Genomic DNA, 16,531 nt, shown 5'->3' with positions numbered 1-16,531 from the left:
CCCACAGCCCAGTCCAGTCTGGTCCTCTGCAGGTTATGGTGACAGGTCAAACACAGACTAGGGATGGGGTTCCCTTTTCCCCAACCAGCACACCCATCCAGCCCCCTCCACTGTGCCCATCTTTTCCATTTAGGGGTGTTTTTCATCCCCAAAACCCCCTCCCATGATTCCACTGGATTATTTTGCATCCCAGTCCTAGAATGGTAGTGAGGGTGGGGGAGGTAGGTGATTCCCAGGAACAATTAGCTAATTAACATTTCAATGTCAGTACTTAGCCCAAGCCAAGTGTCCCAGCCAGGCTGTTTTGTTCATAACAAATCCCTCCTCTATTTCTTTGATGGGGTAAGCCCGCATCAACTTACAGTCTCTGGCTTTTGAGGGTTAGCTTATTTGGGTAATTCTCTTAATTTTGTATATCAGCTTTTAGCAAGTCTTCTTTAAAGTTACCTTTAAGTCTTTTGGTTCCTTAATACCTGTCTATGCCCAGGAAGAGGTGGGGTGGGTGACCCTCTAAAGGGCACTTATTCTTATTAAACAGTTACAAAGTACTTAAACTTTGACAAAGGTACTTTAACTCAGAAGCGGTTATTACCACCTTACCGTATATCAGCTTCTAGCAATACCGTTTATGCACAAGAGGAGGTGGGTGACCCTGTTGGATCTGGTCTGGCGTCTAGGGATGGTCCTGGTCCTTTTACTCTGGGGATATGGATCCAGCCTTTTTCTTGGGTTCACATCGCAGCGTGTGTGGTGAGTAACACCTGGAAAGGTCCTTCAAATTTGGGGGTTAGTGGAGTGGTGGTGTTCCAGGATTTTATTAACGCCCAGTCCCCGGGACTGATGTTGTGGGCATTGGTATCCAGAGGGGAGGTTTGGGGAAGATACCCCTTCTTTCTGAGGCCTTCTAGGGTTTTTCTTATGATTTTAAATATTTTTAAGTTACTGCCTCCCTTTTTAAATAATCTGCAGTACTGAAAGGGGTGGTTAGAAAAGGGAGTCTGAACATCATTTTATAAGGAGAAACCCCTATGTCGGACCGAGGTCGAGGTCTGATGCGCAAGAGAGCAAGAGGTAAACACTTGAGCTAATTCATTTTTTTGTCTCTTTAATTAATTTGGTTATTACTTTTTTTTAAGAGTTTTATTCATTCTTTCTACCTTTCCCGAGCTTTGAGGATGCCATGGGGTGTGCAATCTCTACTTTATCTCCAGGGCTTTTGTTACTTGATGCAAAGTTTGAGCAACAAAATGTTGACCTCAGTCCGAGTCAAAGTTATTGACTAGCCTGTATCGAGGTATGATTTTTTTCTAAGATTATTGTTGCGACTTCTTGCACAGTTTCCTTTTTGGCTGAGAAAGCCTCCACCCAGTGAGTGAGATGATCTACCATCACTGGTAAATGCTTGTACGTCTGCACAGAGGGCATTTCAGTGAAATCTACCTGTATGTTCTGGAAAGGTCTTAAAGCAAGTTTTCTTCTCCCATGTGCTTGTTTTCTCATTACCTTTTGGTCAGTTTTCAGGCAAATCGCACACCTTCTTGTGACTGCTTTTGCCAGGTCATACGCTCCAATATATAAATTCTCCCGTAAAAAAAAAGTGGTTGCACAAACTTTGGATTCCCCAGTGGGTCAATTCATGACTTGAACTACCTTTTATCTCGTGGGATAATCTTTACCCTTCATAGGACTTGCAAGTCTCTTCTTAAGAGATTACTTTGGCCTTCCCTTTCATTCCTAAAACCTCACAGACTTTCTTCCCAATGTTGACTCTTACTGGTAACTTGTCCTGGACTTATCTACCCTTGTGTTAACTAAGAACTCAAAATCTTCTTAGTGAGGACTTACTTTAAAGTTTACCAAGGGCTCTTGTTGATGGTTGATTATATCTCTTTGCTTATTGAACTCCCAACACCCCTAGTCATCTCCCCTTGAAATCTCTTCTAAGACTTTTTGTTCTTTTTGCATTGCTTCATTAAACTGAAACATAAGACACATCTCACGACAGTAATAGCACCTCCTGTTGCTTTGTGAAGCTTCAGGTTTCTTAAAGTCATTAAAGTTCTTATTTGTTTCATATGATGGTGCTGGTTGATCTCTATTTCTTTGGTAACAGCCCTGGTCTATTCCAACTTGACTTAGACGGCAGTGCTGGTGACCTGCCTGCTCTTATACTTTCTCAAGCAACTGCAACCATAAGTCTAGCTTTAGTTTTGACTTTTTCTTCTTCTTTCTTTAAATATAATCTTAGGGCTTCTAGGTGTTGGTTTAGCTGATTATGTATCTACTGATCTTGGGTTCTATACTATGGCCACTCTCCCTGTAATTTTAACTTTGGCCATACTTCAGTACTCTTGTCTAGACCCTTTGTGGTTTCCCAAGAATCCCGTTGGTCTAACAATTGCCCTAAGGGCCTGTTAGGAGGAATTCTCTTTGCTTTCTCTTTTGAAGGATCCACTCCTTTGCTTTAACTTATTCCCATTTCCAGGCCTCAAAAGGAAAGAAAAAATCTACCTTAAATGGTGTTCCCCTCTAAAATGGAATATACAGATATGCAACTACAGGTTATCTGGCTCCTTCCCACAACTTAGTATTTTAAATCTCTTGACTGAACTTAATCTCTTCTAGTTAACCTCCCACTCTTGGCATTTATCTCTGTCACTTGCCTAGGATAACCACTAATCATACTCCCATATATTGTCTTTTGTTTTCCTATTCTTTCTGGACTTCTTGATGGACTTTCTAGGCTTGGACCCTAGGTAGGTCTCGCCCCAGTTCTTTCCTTAGCCTTTTGCCCAACCTCCTTACTAGGCTTAGGAAGCTTGGTCTCCCTGCCGAGGTAAGGTCGAACGTCCTGCCGAGCCTTACACTCGAACTCCGGCCAAGTCCCTTCGCCTGACTCTGCTACTAGGCTTAGGAAGCTTGGTCTCCCTGCCGAGGTAAGGTCGAACGTCCTGCCGAGCCTTACACTCGAACTCCGGCCAAGTCCCTTCGCCTGACTCTCCTACTAGGCTTAGCCTGCTTGCCTTTCTACTCGCTTCCTTACTTGCTTACCTACTCTGTCTTCCCCGACATGCCTCCTGTCTGCCAGAACATGTACCCTGCCTGCCAAGACCTACTCTCTGCCTGCCAGGACATTACCCCTGTCTGCCAGGACACGCCCCCTTCTTGCCAGGACCTGTCCTTTGCCTGTTATCAATTGCCCTACCTGTCAGGACCTGCCCCCTGCCTGCCAGGACCTGGCCCTGCCTGCCAGAACATGTACCCTGCCTTCCAGGACCTGCCCCCTGCCTGCCACAACATTCCCCCCTCTTGCTAGGACCTATGCCCTATTTGCCAGGACTTGCCCCCTGTCTGCCAGGACACGCCCCCTTATTGCCAGGACCTGTCCTTTGCCTGTTATTAATTGCCCTACCTGCCAGGACCTGCTCCCTGCCTGCCAGGACCTGGCCCTGCCTGCCAGAACATGTACCCTGCCTTCCAGGACCTGCCCCCTGCCTGCCAGGACATTCCCCCCTCTTGTTAGGACATGCCCTACCTGCCAGGACCTGCCTCCTGCCTGTTAGAACATGCCCCCTGTCTCCCAGGACATGCCCCCTGCCTGCCAGGACATGCCCTCCCTTGCCAGGACCTATGTCCTCTTCTTCCCAGGACATGCCCCTGCCTGCTAGGACATGCTCCCTTGCCTGTTAGGGCATGCCCTCTGGCTGCCAGGACATGCCCTGTCTCCCAGGACATGCCTGCTGCCTGCCAGGACATGCCCCCTGCCTGTCTGCCAGAACATGCCCTCTTCTTCCCAGGACATGCCCCTGCCTGTTAGGGCATGCTCCCTGCCTGCCAGGACATGCCCTTTGCCCTTTAGGACATGCCCCCTGCCTATCAGAACATGTCCCCTTCCTGCCAGGACATGCCCCTTGCCTGTTGGGGCATGCCCTCTGCCTACTAGGACATGCCCCCTGCCTGCCAGGACATAACCATGCCTGCCAGGACACGCCCTCTTCTTGCCAGGACCTATGCCCTATCTGCCAGGACATGCCCCTGTATGCCAGGACATGCCCCCTTCCTGCCAGGGACATCCCACCTACCCTGCTGTGGACAACTCCCTTGCCCTGATTGCCAGGGACTTACTTTATCCCTAGAGAATCTCCACATGCCCAGAGGAGGGCCTTTACCTCTAAGGAGAGGCCTCAGTCTCTCTGTTCCACTCGCTTCCCCCCCCCCCCCCCCCCCGTTCCCAGCCGGCCCTTTCGCAGGAGTCTTTTTCTCACCAATCCGTCGTCCCTCCGTGTTGCTCCTCCACGTGGCTCGTCTGCGTTGCTCCTCCACGATCCTAGGGTCCGGTAGCCAGCAAATCCCGAGGGTCCCTCGAAGCAGGTGGTCCAGCTGTCCAGGGTTCCTCTTCGGGCATGGCTATCCTGGACGAGCCCCCAAATTGAAATGAACAGGGTCTATGCCTTTATTAATAGTCAGCTCTTTATTAAAAAGTCAGCTAGGCAGGGGGCTCAACAAGGAGCTCGCCCCCACTGTTGTAGCTTCTCCGGTAGCCGAAGGGTGAGCAGGCGTGCAGAGTCTGTCCCTGGAGTCTGTGGCATGCTGGTAGCTGGAGGTGAAGAGGTGTGCAGTCCATATCTGAAGTCCCAGCAGACCGTCCTCTTCTCCTTTCCTCCCAGCACACTGGTAGCCGCAGGGTGGGGGGATGTGCAGAGCCTGCTGCCGAAGCCCAGCAGCAGCTGTCCCTCTCCTTCCCTCCTGGCAGCACCAGGAAGTGTCTCTGCTTTGCTCCTGCTTCCCACAGCCCAGTCCACTCTGGTCCTCTGTAGGTTATGGTGACAGGTCAAACACAGACTAGGGATGGGGTTCCCTTTTCCCCAACCAGCACACCCATCCAGCCCTCTCCACTGTGCCCATCTTTTCCATTTAGGGGTGTTTTTCATCCCCAAAACCCCCTCCCATGATTCCACTGGATTATTTTGCATCCCAGTCCTAGAATGGTAGTGAGGGTGGGGGAGGTAGGTGATTCCCAGGAACAATTAGCTAATTAACATTTCAATGTCAGTACTTAGCCCAAGCCAAGTGTCCCAGCCAGGCTGTTTTGTTCATAACATTCCCCACCAGGACTTCTAAAGCTCAGGAGATAACTAAGGTATTGGTACAGGAAATCATACCACACTTTGGAGTCCTGGCCACAATCTCCTCGGATAGAGGACCACATTTTATTGCAGAATTAGTGCAACAGGTTAGCCAATACTTGGGCATAGACTGGGAACTTCACACCCCATATAATCCACAATCAAGTGGTCAGGTAAAGAAAATGAATCATTTGATCAAACAACAAATTATACTACTGGGATAAGAGGCTAATTTGCCATGGCCTCAATCCCTCCCATTAGCGCTGCTGCGGATTCGAACCAAACCCAGGACTAAGGAAAAGCTAAGTCCCTTTGAATTGCTTTATAGGAGACCATATGGGGTGCAGAAGGGAATGTCTGCCCAGGACGTATCACTAACCTCCTATATGATTGTTCTGAGCAAACAACTTAGAGCAAATGAAAAATATGTGGCTGGAACTCAGGGTATGGGGCTCAATGTACATGATGTACAACCTGGAGACTATGTATATGTTAAGTCTCTGTCCCAGATTGAGAAGCAAGATGTTTTCTATTGCCACCTGTGTAGCAGTTGTCTTCTGTTAAGTGGACAGTTTTCTTTATCTCCTGTTAATGGGCCCATCAATGTCTTGCCACATGACTCAAAGATAACTCCCTCCAGGAGCCATTTCTGTTTAATCAAGGACCCACCGCATGACTCAGAATAACATCAGCCCATGGTGAGATGCTCCACCCAGGGGAGGAGCTAAGCATCCCCACCTAGATATATTCTGGGGTTTGGGACAGAGGAGTCAGCCTTCCCACAGGTTTCCAAGAGGAACAGCTGGGGTTTTCCACTGGACCTTCAGAGGAAGACTACACCCTTCTAGAGGACCACTGCTCCAACAGAACCACATCTGCCACTCCAGGAGGACTGCAGCCACTCCAATTCGGACTTCTATCAACACGCTGGCCAAAGGGGTGTCAGGTTGTATTCTGACTCTGTCAATGGTTTTTCTTTTGTATTATTGCATGTATTTTGTTTCTTTTCCCTTTTCCTAATAAATTGTATTTCTGACTTGGAGTCTCTTACTGGTTTTGCTTTCAAAGCAGAACAGTCGCTTACAGAGAAGGCCCTGGAACCACAACAGGAGGGACCATAGTAAGTGCTCCTTATTACCTTCACTGCAATCAAGATTAAGGAACAAAGCGCTTGGATCCACCACAACTGTGTTAAGAAAGCTCCAGAAGCCCCTTGGAGAATAACACCAGGTGATGGTGAACTGAAACTTACCTGGACAAAATGAATGCATCATGGTGGGTGGGGATTTTTGCTGAAGTGTTGTTTACAATCATAGTTGTAATCCAAGAATTAGGAAGTACTCCTGAAATACCTACCTCCGCAGCCCCCCGGAGTTACTAGACTAACCCACATCTGAGAGGGTTTTGGGGGAAATATTTCAGGGGCATTGGCAAAAGATTCCAAAAGAGGCTCCAACCCCCAATGTGGTCCAAGATGTTTATTCCAGGGGAGGAAGAGGGAAAGAGAGCGAACAAGGAAGAGCAGAGCGTTATCTAGACTCCTGCTGAGGAAAAGATACTTGGCTCTCAGCCAATTAGGTCAAGAAAGGAAGGAAGGGTTAAACTAACATGGTTACAGTTACAGGGGTCTCTGGGGGAGGAGAAACCATTTCCCAGAGCAATCTAACATACTCCTAGCCAGAGCAATGCTGAGTGGCCTTGGTCCCAAGCCTTTACTCAATACATCGGATCCATGGGGAAACCTTCCGATATAAAAGGTTTAAACCTAGCAACTGTGGTCATGCACAAAAATTAAATATACAAAAGGCAGGACTGGCAGAAACAGAAGTTATGGTCACTTCAAGGGACCATAGGGGAGGTAATTAAGATAGGGTGTCGAATGATTAATGAGCCTACCCATAGTAAGGCAAACCAAATCAGTGTAAATAAGCACCAGAATATTTACAATCGTCCGTTGTAAATGCAGCGGCTGTGGGGAACATGGGGGCCCAGGCCGGGGGGCTGGACCAAGCGGCCCAGACCCGGTGACAGGCGAGGTGGGGGCCCTGGGGGCCGGGCCAATGAACTCGAGCCCGGCCGGCGAGGTGGGGGCTCAGGGTCTGGTGGGCGGCCCAAGCGCGGCCAGCGGGGCGGGGTCTTCATCCTCAGCATTCCCAGAACTCGTTCCCCCTGCCCCCCAAACACGAACGGGAGGGGCGAGGGGCCCCGAGCCCCGGTGAGAATCCCACCGAACCAGAGAACCCCTCACCCAAGCAAGAGTAGGTCTGAGAAAATTGCCGTTCCCCAGAAAGGCACTAAACTCTGTAACTTTCGCAGCAGCAGCACAGAGCTGCCGGGCAGCGCCAGCACCAGGGAACAGACTGGGAGGGGACCCCGGGCTGATTGGAGGCGGCGGGAGCTGCTCCAGCGCGGAGGCAGGCTACTGCTGCTCGCTGCTGTCGCTCCCCATGTCGCCTAGCAACTCGGCGAAAGCCGCGGGAGGCGACGGGGCAGCCGGGAGCGGCGGGGCCGGCGCAGGCGGGCGGACCGGCGAGGCGGGCTGGGGGTCTTCTCCGGCATCACAGCTTTCACTGGGAACAGGCTCCGGGCCAGCGGAAGGCGGCGCCGGTGCGGCTGTTGCTGCCGGAGGTGTGGCTGCCGACTCCGAGGCTGACGTGGCGAGCGGGGCCGGTGCGGACGCTGCCGAAGCGGTTTCAGGCTGGCTCTCAGCAGCGGGCGTTTCTCTCAGCTCTGAATGGAGTAGAGGAGGCGGTGGCACGGCTGCGGGCGGGGGCTGGGAGCAGCTCCACCCCCTCCAAGGGGAGGAGGGGGGGCTCACCCTCTGCAGGAGAAGGAGGCAGTGGAAAAAACGCCTTTTGCGCAAAGGCAGAAGAAAACTTCTGAGCCACGAACAAAGGCCGTCCCCTCTGCGGGGGGGGCACCAGCAGCGAAGACTGTCCTTGAACAAACTGGTCTCCGTCCGGCCGTAACGGGGGGGCTGAAGGGCCTCCGCTGGGCGCGGGGGACTCCCCCCCGCCCTCTGCAGACGTACTCACTGGGGTCGATACCTGGACTATCAGATGAAGCTTTAAAAAAACTCTCATGTATCGAACGTGTGGGAAATCTCGCAGGAAGCGTTCCCTAACGACGAAATACAGAGATCTCCAAGCCTCTGGATTCAGGGAAAAGGCCAAAAAAAAAAAAAAAAAACCAACCACGACTGTTTGCAAATTCAAGAAACTCCAATAAATCATAATCGGAGATAGAGACTTCATGGCTCCGAGCCAAAGCTCTCCAGACGGCAAACCTAGAGCCATCCACACAATAAAAACCAGTGTCCAAGTCAGCAGACATCTTTTCCCAAAGTTAAAGTCCACCCTAGGTCAGGGTAGTACTATTATCAGAAAATCAGTACCTTTTCAAAGGCAGGCAGAGGCGTCCGATTACGGCAAACCGCTCGGGGCTGCACCTGGTCCTATAGAGAGGGTTCCCACGGTGTCTTACCTCCCCCGATCTCTCGCAGGGATTCTGACATGCCTTTCCAAGAGGGGTCACCTCCTTTCTCGTGTTAAATCATGGCTGTGGACCGATCAGACAGATCCAGGTCCTGATTCTTCACCTACATCTCGAGGTCACCACTTGTTGTAAATGCAGGCAAACCCGATGGGAAGAGATGAAAATGTCTGACTCAATTCAGAAGGCTGAATGATTTCTTTATTATAATTATGTTAAAATACATTGATATACTATATAAAGTAAGATACTAAAAACTACAAACCTACTTGTTCTAACTATATCTCTAACTAACACAACTCGTGACCCTCTCTCTGGAGTCCAGACACAGGTAGACCTGATTGGCCATCAGGCTCAAACAATCCTCACCAGAATCCAATCAAGCAATCACTCCAGGTAAACAATTCTCCAAACACATTCCACATGAGAAAATCAAGGAGCAGAAATAGAAATTGTTTTCTCTTTTTGTCTCTCTGTGCACCTCTATGAAAAATCCTGAGAGAGAAATGTGCTGCCACAACCGTCCACATGAATTAGACTGTTGGTACAACTTCACATTAATACAAACTGTCGACTCGACATGGTTTGCCTCTGGGCTTGCAACATCATTGGGCTGTCTTTCAAATTTAATATAAATGCTATAGCTAAGCCCGTTACAACTCACCCCAGCACTCAAGCACAAACCCAAAATATCCATTTAAGCTTGAACCTAGGGTTTATGAAATTGGCCCATATGTAATAAGGAATACAAGTCAAAAACAACTGTTATTTAATCCAGAATGGTCCCTTAAACGTGTCGAACTGTTAATGCAAACTAATATCTTGACAGTTCAGCCAGCTTGCTTCCCCTTCCTAAGGTCATCCTTCGAGGGATGGACAAGATGGCTACAAAAACAAGTACACTTCAGAGACAGAATGCTGAGGGATTTAACCGGGATATTAGGGACCAGGTTAGGGGTTTTGAATGGGATTGACTCAGAAATTTTAAGGAATAAATTAGCTGTAGCAACTAGTGATCTGATAAAATTAAAACAGCCTTTACAGTCATCTCTATTGGCATTGGGAAATAGTCAGTGGCAAGTCTCAAGGGTGCTGCCGAAATGGAGAGGAATTGAAGATCAAGACCATAGCTTACTAGTAGATGCATTAAAGGGGGCACATGATAACATATCTTTAGCCCTTAGTTGTATACAAACACAATTATGGGTACAGTCAACAGCTGCTTTAATCGTAAGAGAAGGAGGTGAAGGGGTGTTCCCAACTGAAGTATGAAAGGTTGTCTGGGACAGAGCTACAGACTTTGAGAGAGATTTCCAATCTTGGTGGGCCATGGTAAATTTTACATATGATCCCACCACTGACACAGCTACTGCCTTTGTGCTCACTATATGTAATGCCACAGTTCACGCTATTAACCCCATTGTTGCTTTAGGGTTAAGTCATGAGGAGTCAGTATTATACCCCTCAGAACATAGGGTACGGGCCTGGAAAATCCAGGGGAAACGGCAAGCCGTAAACTTGGAGCCTTGCATTGCTCAAGAACAACAGGGATTCATCTGTGAGAGTAATTTGATTAGTGCTCAGGACATATGCTTTGACACTGACCAAGGCATCTCCCACTTCGAGATCCACCCGGATACCAACCAACGGACTGTACTAGTGTATATAGGTGATGGCTGTGTGTGTTTAAGAACTGTGTGTGATTTCATATAAATTGATAAGAGCAAAGTACCCTTATCTGTTAAGAATCATTCCCATTTTTGTATTTGCAACTTTATTAAGGTTACTGGGTGTGACTTTGTATATTCAGCACCAGTTGTATCGTAAAAAAATGCGGGTGTGGGAGTAGTGGTTGCTGCTGCCTAAAATCTGTCCTCCACAAGCCTCTCCTGTGGAAAAGCAAGTTGAGATAACCTTTAGGCAACGCAGTCAGACCCTCACTCAACACTCACCACAGCTGGCTCAGCGATAGAGGCAAGAAAGGCTCTTTTTGCAGGGTTTTATTACAGCTGAAGATATCACATGTAGCTGAAGGGAACCTGGCGAGGTAAAAAGAGACCGACCACGTGGAGGAGACAGCTTAAGAAGGGGAAGGGGTGGGGGGCGGAGCTAAGGGCTGGGCACAGGGGTTTAGTCTCCAGGGAAAGGGGGGTGGCCACCAGGGATACCAATCCAGTGAGAGGACAGGGAAAGGAGAAACCAGGGGAAGTTACACAGGGGAAGTTGCGGCACAGAAGCCCAAATGGGAGACTGTTTTTCTCCCCAGGAGGACTAACTCTATAGTGAGTAGTTACTGCTGTTGCCAGGGCCGAGGACTTGGGAATTGCCCGAGGTGGGAGAGTTCATGGGATGCTACAGTATCCCACCAGTTAATAAGATCAAACTACACAACATACAAGTTAGCACCCACACCCATTGGAATGAATTTAACCCTAGTAAAACAATCAATGAAACATCAGGATCTAATAAAAATTGTAAAAGAGATTAAAAAGAATGGGCAGAGAACTCTAGTAACTGTCCATCATTACATAACATAAATAAACAGAGTCCTGCAAAGGGTAAAATAAGGCACAATCATAACTGGTGGGATGCACTATTTGGATGGTCACCAACTGCAACTGGGATCATGAATACTTTATGTCACCCCATTATAGTTTTATTAATTTTAGGTACTATAAGTTTAATGATGTCTATTTTAACACTCATGTGGAATTGGAGGATGTTGAGATGCGTGGCCATTTTGACTTCAATCTCTAGAACTCATGGAATCCTGCTGAAGGGGAACTGTCATGATAGTAGGTCAGAATTTAGATCAGGGCCCCTGTAGTAAAAGATTTTAATATATTTTAAGAAAAGGGGGGACTGAAATGGAGGTTTTGGGGGTTTGCCTAAGTTAGAAATATGAATGAAGCATTTCAATTTTAGCTTGTAGAATTGTGTGTTGAATTTTAGCCTTTTACTTAAGAAACCTCTGCCATGGTACAAAGGGCATAGGAAAATGCAAATTTCTGAAGCTTCTTGCAATAAAGAACAATACTGAGGGAAGACCAAGGAACGCAAGAAACCTAGATAAAGGAGCTCCTCTGTCTCCAAGCGGATCAAAATCGACAGGCATACTCAGATGAGCACCAAGGGACCAAAGCACACGAACAAAGGAGAAAAGTTCAAAAGTTCAATCATGAAGAAACCATGGCCTTCAGCCTCAGAGACCACCAAGAGACCCCTGTGTGACCACCACCTTGAACAACACATGCTCAGAAGGGCGTGGATCTAATTGCCATGCAAAGCAAGGACAGGCGAGGCCAGGGGTTGAATATGCATAAAAAAGCTGTGCAATGTAATGTATATGGAACACCTTTGTGAATAAAGATGTAGCTCAGACCAGGGCTCGGGACACAAGTTTTCATGAGAGTTATCTTGCTTGTGCCGGGCACTGACAATACATACACACTTCATAACTACATCAAGTTGTGGAGTCTATTTATTCCGCGTATCACTTCACTGGTGCAAAATACCCTCTTCCCTCTCTACTCCCAATTCCCTACCCCTCCAATCCCCTTCTGTCCTCTCTCCCATCCCTCCCTCTTTGCACCTCACGACATTCTCTCCCCTTTTCCCCCAACACTCCTTTTCCTTTACTCCTCCCCTCTTTACCACAACCCCCTCTCTCTACTTTCCCCTCTTGCCCTTCTCTTCAACCCCACACCCCTGTGCCTCTTCCCCTCTCCCTCCCTGTGAGAACCCCGGGATTGATTCAGGGGTCTCGTGTGGTGGTAAAGTCTCTCCTCCAACCCGTGCTTCCAAAGAAAGACTCCGCAGCCTCTTGTGGTTTGGTCTCAAGGCAGTTTATTGCTAGCTATCTAAAAGATTGTCTTCGCCCGCTGCGGCTGCCTTGGTCAGCGGCCCAGGCAGAGACACACACTCTCCTGACACCCTCACTGTCCGGTGTCTCCGTCGTCTCTCCCGCCCAAGGCTGCTGCTATATCTTTTATATGATATATTACGTATTATATGTTTACAGACTTTCCCCAATACCTACTACCTATGTTACAATGTGCTCTTCTACTCTAAACCAATCTGTAAATGCCAACATCACCAAGAACATGGAGGTAAGGAAGAAGAAGGAGGAAGAACAGGATCAGGCCCACTTTCCTCCATCTTAGAACTCCTGACCCCCATGTACAAAGTAAAACCCCCCTGTACAGGTGTTAAAACCCCCTTGTACAATACTAAAAAATTATTCCCTCTAATTTGTGACTACTTTTACTATACCATCTAACTCTCTGTGACCGCTTGTTCCACCTTCAAAGTTGGTAACTCATTCCATGGTTCAAACTTAAAATCACAGCTGTTTTCAGCTGCTTGCCAGGGTCTAAAACGCTTCTGACCAAGGCCTGGAACCTCTGAAAATGTCTGAGGGACATTTTGAGTTCCGACACCTCCCCTCTTACTTCCCTCCATTCTCTCCCCCTCTCACTTCCTGTCCACCTTCCAACTTCTTCCCATTTTCCCCATCTCCTTCTTCCTCTTAGACCTCTCCCCATCTCCTTTTCCTTCCCCAACCACTCCTCCCCCACCTGATTGATTATTCACCCTCCCATGACAGGTGGTTTAGAATCATATAATCATTTAGGTTGGAAAAGACCTTTAAGATCATCAGGTCCAACTGTCAACCCAGCACCACCACCATGTTCACCACTAAATCCATGTCCTCAAATGCCATACCCACGTTTTTTGAACAGTTCCAGGGATGGTGACTCCACCACTTCCCTGGACAGCCTGTTCCAACGCTTTACAAACCTTTCTGTGACCTTTTTTTTTCTTAATATCTAATCTACCCCCCCCCCCCCCCGTTGCAACTTGAGGCCATTTCCTCTCATTTTGTCACATGTTACCTGTGAGAAGAGACCAACCCCCACCTAGCTACAACCTCCTTTCAGGTAGTTGAAGAGAGTGATAACATTTCCCTTGAGCCTCCTTTTCTCCAGACTGAACAACTCCAGCTCCCTCAGCCAGTCCTCATAAGACTTATGGTCCAGATCCTTCACCAGCTTCATTGCCCTTCTCTGGACACGCTCCAATGATGTAGGGAACCTATAACTAAACTTATGCAACTATAATTTGCTGTGTAATCAAGTGTGTTAAGAACAGATAATCCATTGCTATGCAACAACAGGATTTCACCTATAGTTTAAGACTGATAAAGTAGGAACTAGTGCTCTAAAAACTGGTAAAAGCTGGATCTTTAGTTTGGACTGTGGCCAGAAGCCTTGAAGGATGAACAGACACCAAGAGAGCCTGCGCAAGGACTAGGTTCTTCCAGAGGGCATTGTGAGGATGACTATTCACTTCATCCAGCAACCCCTGCCCGAGACCACCAGAAGATAGCAGAAGATAGTGGGCAAGCAGAACGATGAAAGGCTGATTGACATACAAAGTGAGAGTAGGCGGGATAGGTCATGAATATGTATAGGTGATGTTGAAACTTTCATGAATACTATGATCTTAAGTGTATATAAACAGAGCATCTGCTCTGTTCTGGTGCACACATTTTTGGTGGAACTACTCCCCCCGTGTGTCCAGCGCTGAATAAACATACCTACTTCACAAACCCACTAGTTGTGGAATCTCAGTTTCCACGTCACCAAAACCTCAATGTCTTTCTTGTAGTGAGAGGCCCAATACTGAACACAATACTCGAGGTGTGGCCTCACCAGTGTGGAGTACAAATGGACAATCACTTCCCTGGTCCTGCTGGCCACACTATTTCTGATACAAGCCAGCATGCCATTGGCCTTCTTGGCCACCTGGGCACATCCTGGCTCATGTTCAGCTGGCTGTCAACCAGCACCCCTAGGTCCTTTGCAGACAGACAGTTTTCCAGACCATCATCCCATTTTACCATTACAATTTCTTTTCTAGACTAATGTCTTTTTGCAAAAGATAAAAAGTTGTGGAGAAAGCAAATAGAATTCTGCAAGTCACAACCTTTTTCTTTTTCATCATTCTTTATAAGGTTCTGCCTCTTCCCTTCCCAACTATCAGGCTCTCACTTCACTGACAGTAATCAGGCATGCTGCTGTTACCTTAAACCTCTTATGAGAAAGCTCCTACAGTAGTCAGGAGCTGTGCAAGGTTTGGAGCTCCCCCTCTCCATTCTGAAACACACATCCCTCTCCTTTGTAGCCTAATACTACTAAGAGGCAGAATGGGGGAAAATGCACAGAGAAGTATGGGAATATCCCACTAAAATGGCTTAGTTCACCTATGACAAATCAGTATGTTACTGTGGACGCAAGGTCTCCCACTCTTCACCCCTCAGCACTTTGCACCCTAAGCAGAAACACTGAAAATTATCAAGACTAGGTAAAACCCACACATGTGCAATACGGTAGCTGTTGCAGGCAGGCCGGCATTTACCTTCCTCAGCTGATTAAGAAGTTACCCAAGCACTCTCAGTGTTTCAGGAGTCAGGCAGCCAGGACGGGGCAGGAAGCATCAGAGCATGTGTCACTGCCCGCTACATCTCCCTAAATGACAGAGAGGGCTTTGCAAGTCACACTGGAAAGGAGAGGGAATGGGAAGTACCATGAACCACCTCGCTGAGCTAATCCCCTTCCTCAAGGCTGCTGTCGAGTTGCTGTCATTTCTTGCTCTCTGGCGTCTTTGCTAGGGAACGAGGGAGACCTCCGTGCACCCGCAGAGGCGCAGCCTCACCACTACAGCGGTGTGTTCTACAACAGGGACAAGCAGGGGGGCTCTTCTCTCTGCCTCCTGCGGCACATGGGGAATTGTCAGAGGCCAAAATGGTGAAGGAGGCCGTGTCTCTGATGAATGCAAGGAGAAAGCAATATCTCATAATTTAGAGGAGGAAGGGGAGAAACCCATCCAGTTACACGTAACTTTCTCTGCGCTGGGTGGTGCCGATCCTCCTTTCTATTGACTGCGTACTTACTCTTCCTTCCCGTTTGCAGTAGCAGTGGCTATCGGACAGAGAAGGAATGAAGAAAAAAGAGAGAAAGAACTAAAAAACCCAAAGAAACAGGTAGAGAAGGAAAGAAACTGTGAGACCTTGATCTTAGGACGGCAAAGAACTGAGGTGTGCGAGTAGTCTGTTTTTACAGCAACAACAGAAGAGGGAATAGAGGTGGGAACTCAGGGAGCGGGTTGTGAATTAAAGCAGCGGAAGAGGAAGAGGGGTCTACGATTCACTGTATCGTGGCGCCTGGGAAGTCACTACTGGTGGATCCGCCTCCCCCCCCCCCCCTCCCCGGAAGGAGGGAGGAAGAGAGAGAGGGAGGTGGAGAGACACAGGCCGGCCGGCCGGCTGGCTGGCTGGCTGGCTGAGGCCGTTGAAACAAATACCTATTTGCTTCACCACGCCCGTCCCAGCCCCCCCCCCCCCCCCCCCCCATTTCTTTCTCTTTTTTTGTTGCTTGTTCGCTTCGCGTTTGGGGGTTGGTGCGTAAGGCGGGAGGGATCTGGCCTAAAGCGACGCCTGAGCAGCCCAGCGGGAGCCTAGGGACAGGCCTGGGCAGCAGCCTCCACATTAGGATGTCCCGACATGAAGGTGAGAGACCCACGACCGCGGTGGGGGGTAGGGGGGGGGTGTCCTTGAGCCCCGTACGGCCTCGCTTGCCGCTGTGTGAGGCGGGTCAACATGGCGGCACCGTCGCTGAGAGCGGGGCCTGTGGAGTTGGTCGCGAAAAGTGGCCATAGTGGGAGGAGGAAGGCGGCGGCCAAGCCTTACTTTGTAGTGTTGCGGGAGGGGAGACCGTGGTCGTGTACTTTATGGGTAGCCTCTGAGTCCTTTTTCTGTCGCCACTAAGGACGCACGCCAGGCCTGTGCTTGCTGAGGTTGAAGGGCCTACTGCAGCTTGAAGTGGGCCTGGTCTCTGCCACTCCTCACTAGC

General features: G+C 48.7%; 1 protein-coding gene and 1 long non-coding RNA gene across 5 annotated transcripts in view; both read left to right on the top strand.

The window, feature by feature from the left end:
• The first annotated feature begins 600 nt into the window (after positions 1-600).
• Positions 601-8,429, top strand: LOC140682170 (uncharacterized). Its single transcript, XR_012053438.1, has 3 exons — positions 601-750; positions 5,912-6,072; positions 6,198-8,429. It is a non-coding gene; the product is annotated as an uncharacterized lncRNA (long non-coding RNA).
• A 7,461-nt stretch (positions 8,430-15,890) lies between these two features.
• Positions 15,891-16,531, top strand: part of LOC116806879 (E3 ubiquitin-protein ligase KCMF1) — a 106,650-nt gene continuing 106,009 nt past the window's right edge. For 2 of the 4 annotated variants that reach the window (XM_032744695.3, XM_032744691.3), the window contains exon 1: positions 15,892-16,188. In XM_032744695.3, the coding sequence (XP_032600586.1) occupies positions 16,173-16,188 (16 nt within the window). In that variant the 5' untranslated portion in view covers positions 15,892-16,172. Of the gene's footprint in view, positions 16,189-16,531 lie in introns of all 4 variants that reach the window. The other 2 variants (XM_032744692.3, XM_072923023.1) reach the window with 2 other exon arrangements.

Source organism: Taeniopygia guttata, chromosome W (genome assembly GCF_048771995.1).
Source record: "Taeniopygia guttata chromosome W, bTaeGut7.mat, whole genome shotgun sequence".
Classification (NCBI taxonomy): Eukaryota; Metazoa; Chordata; class Aves; order Passeriformes; family Estrildidae; genus Taeniopygia; species Taeniopygia guttata.
This window is presented reverse-complemented; position numbering and strand designations above follow the sequence as displayed.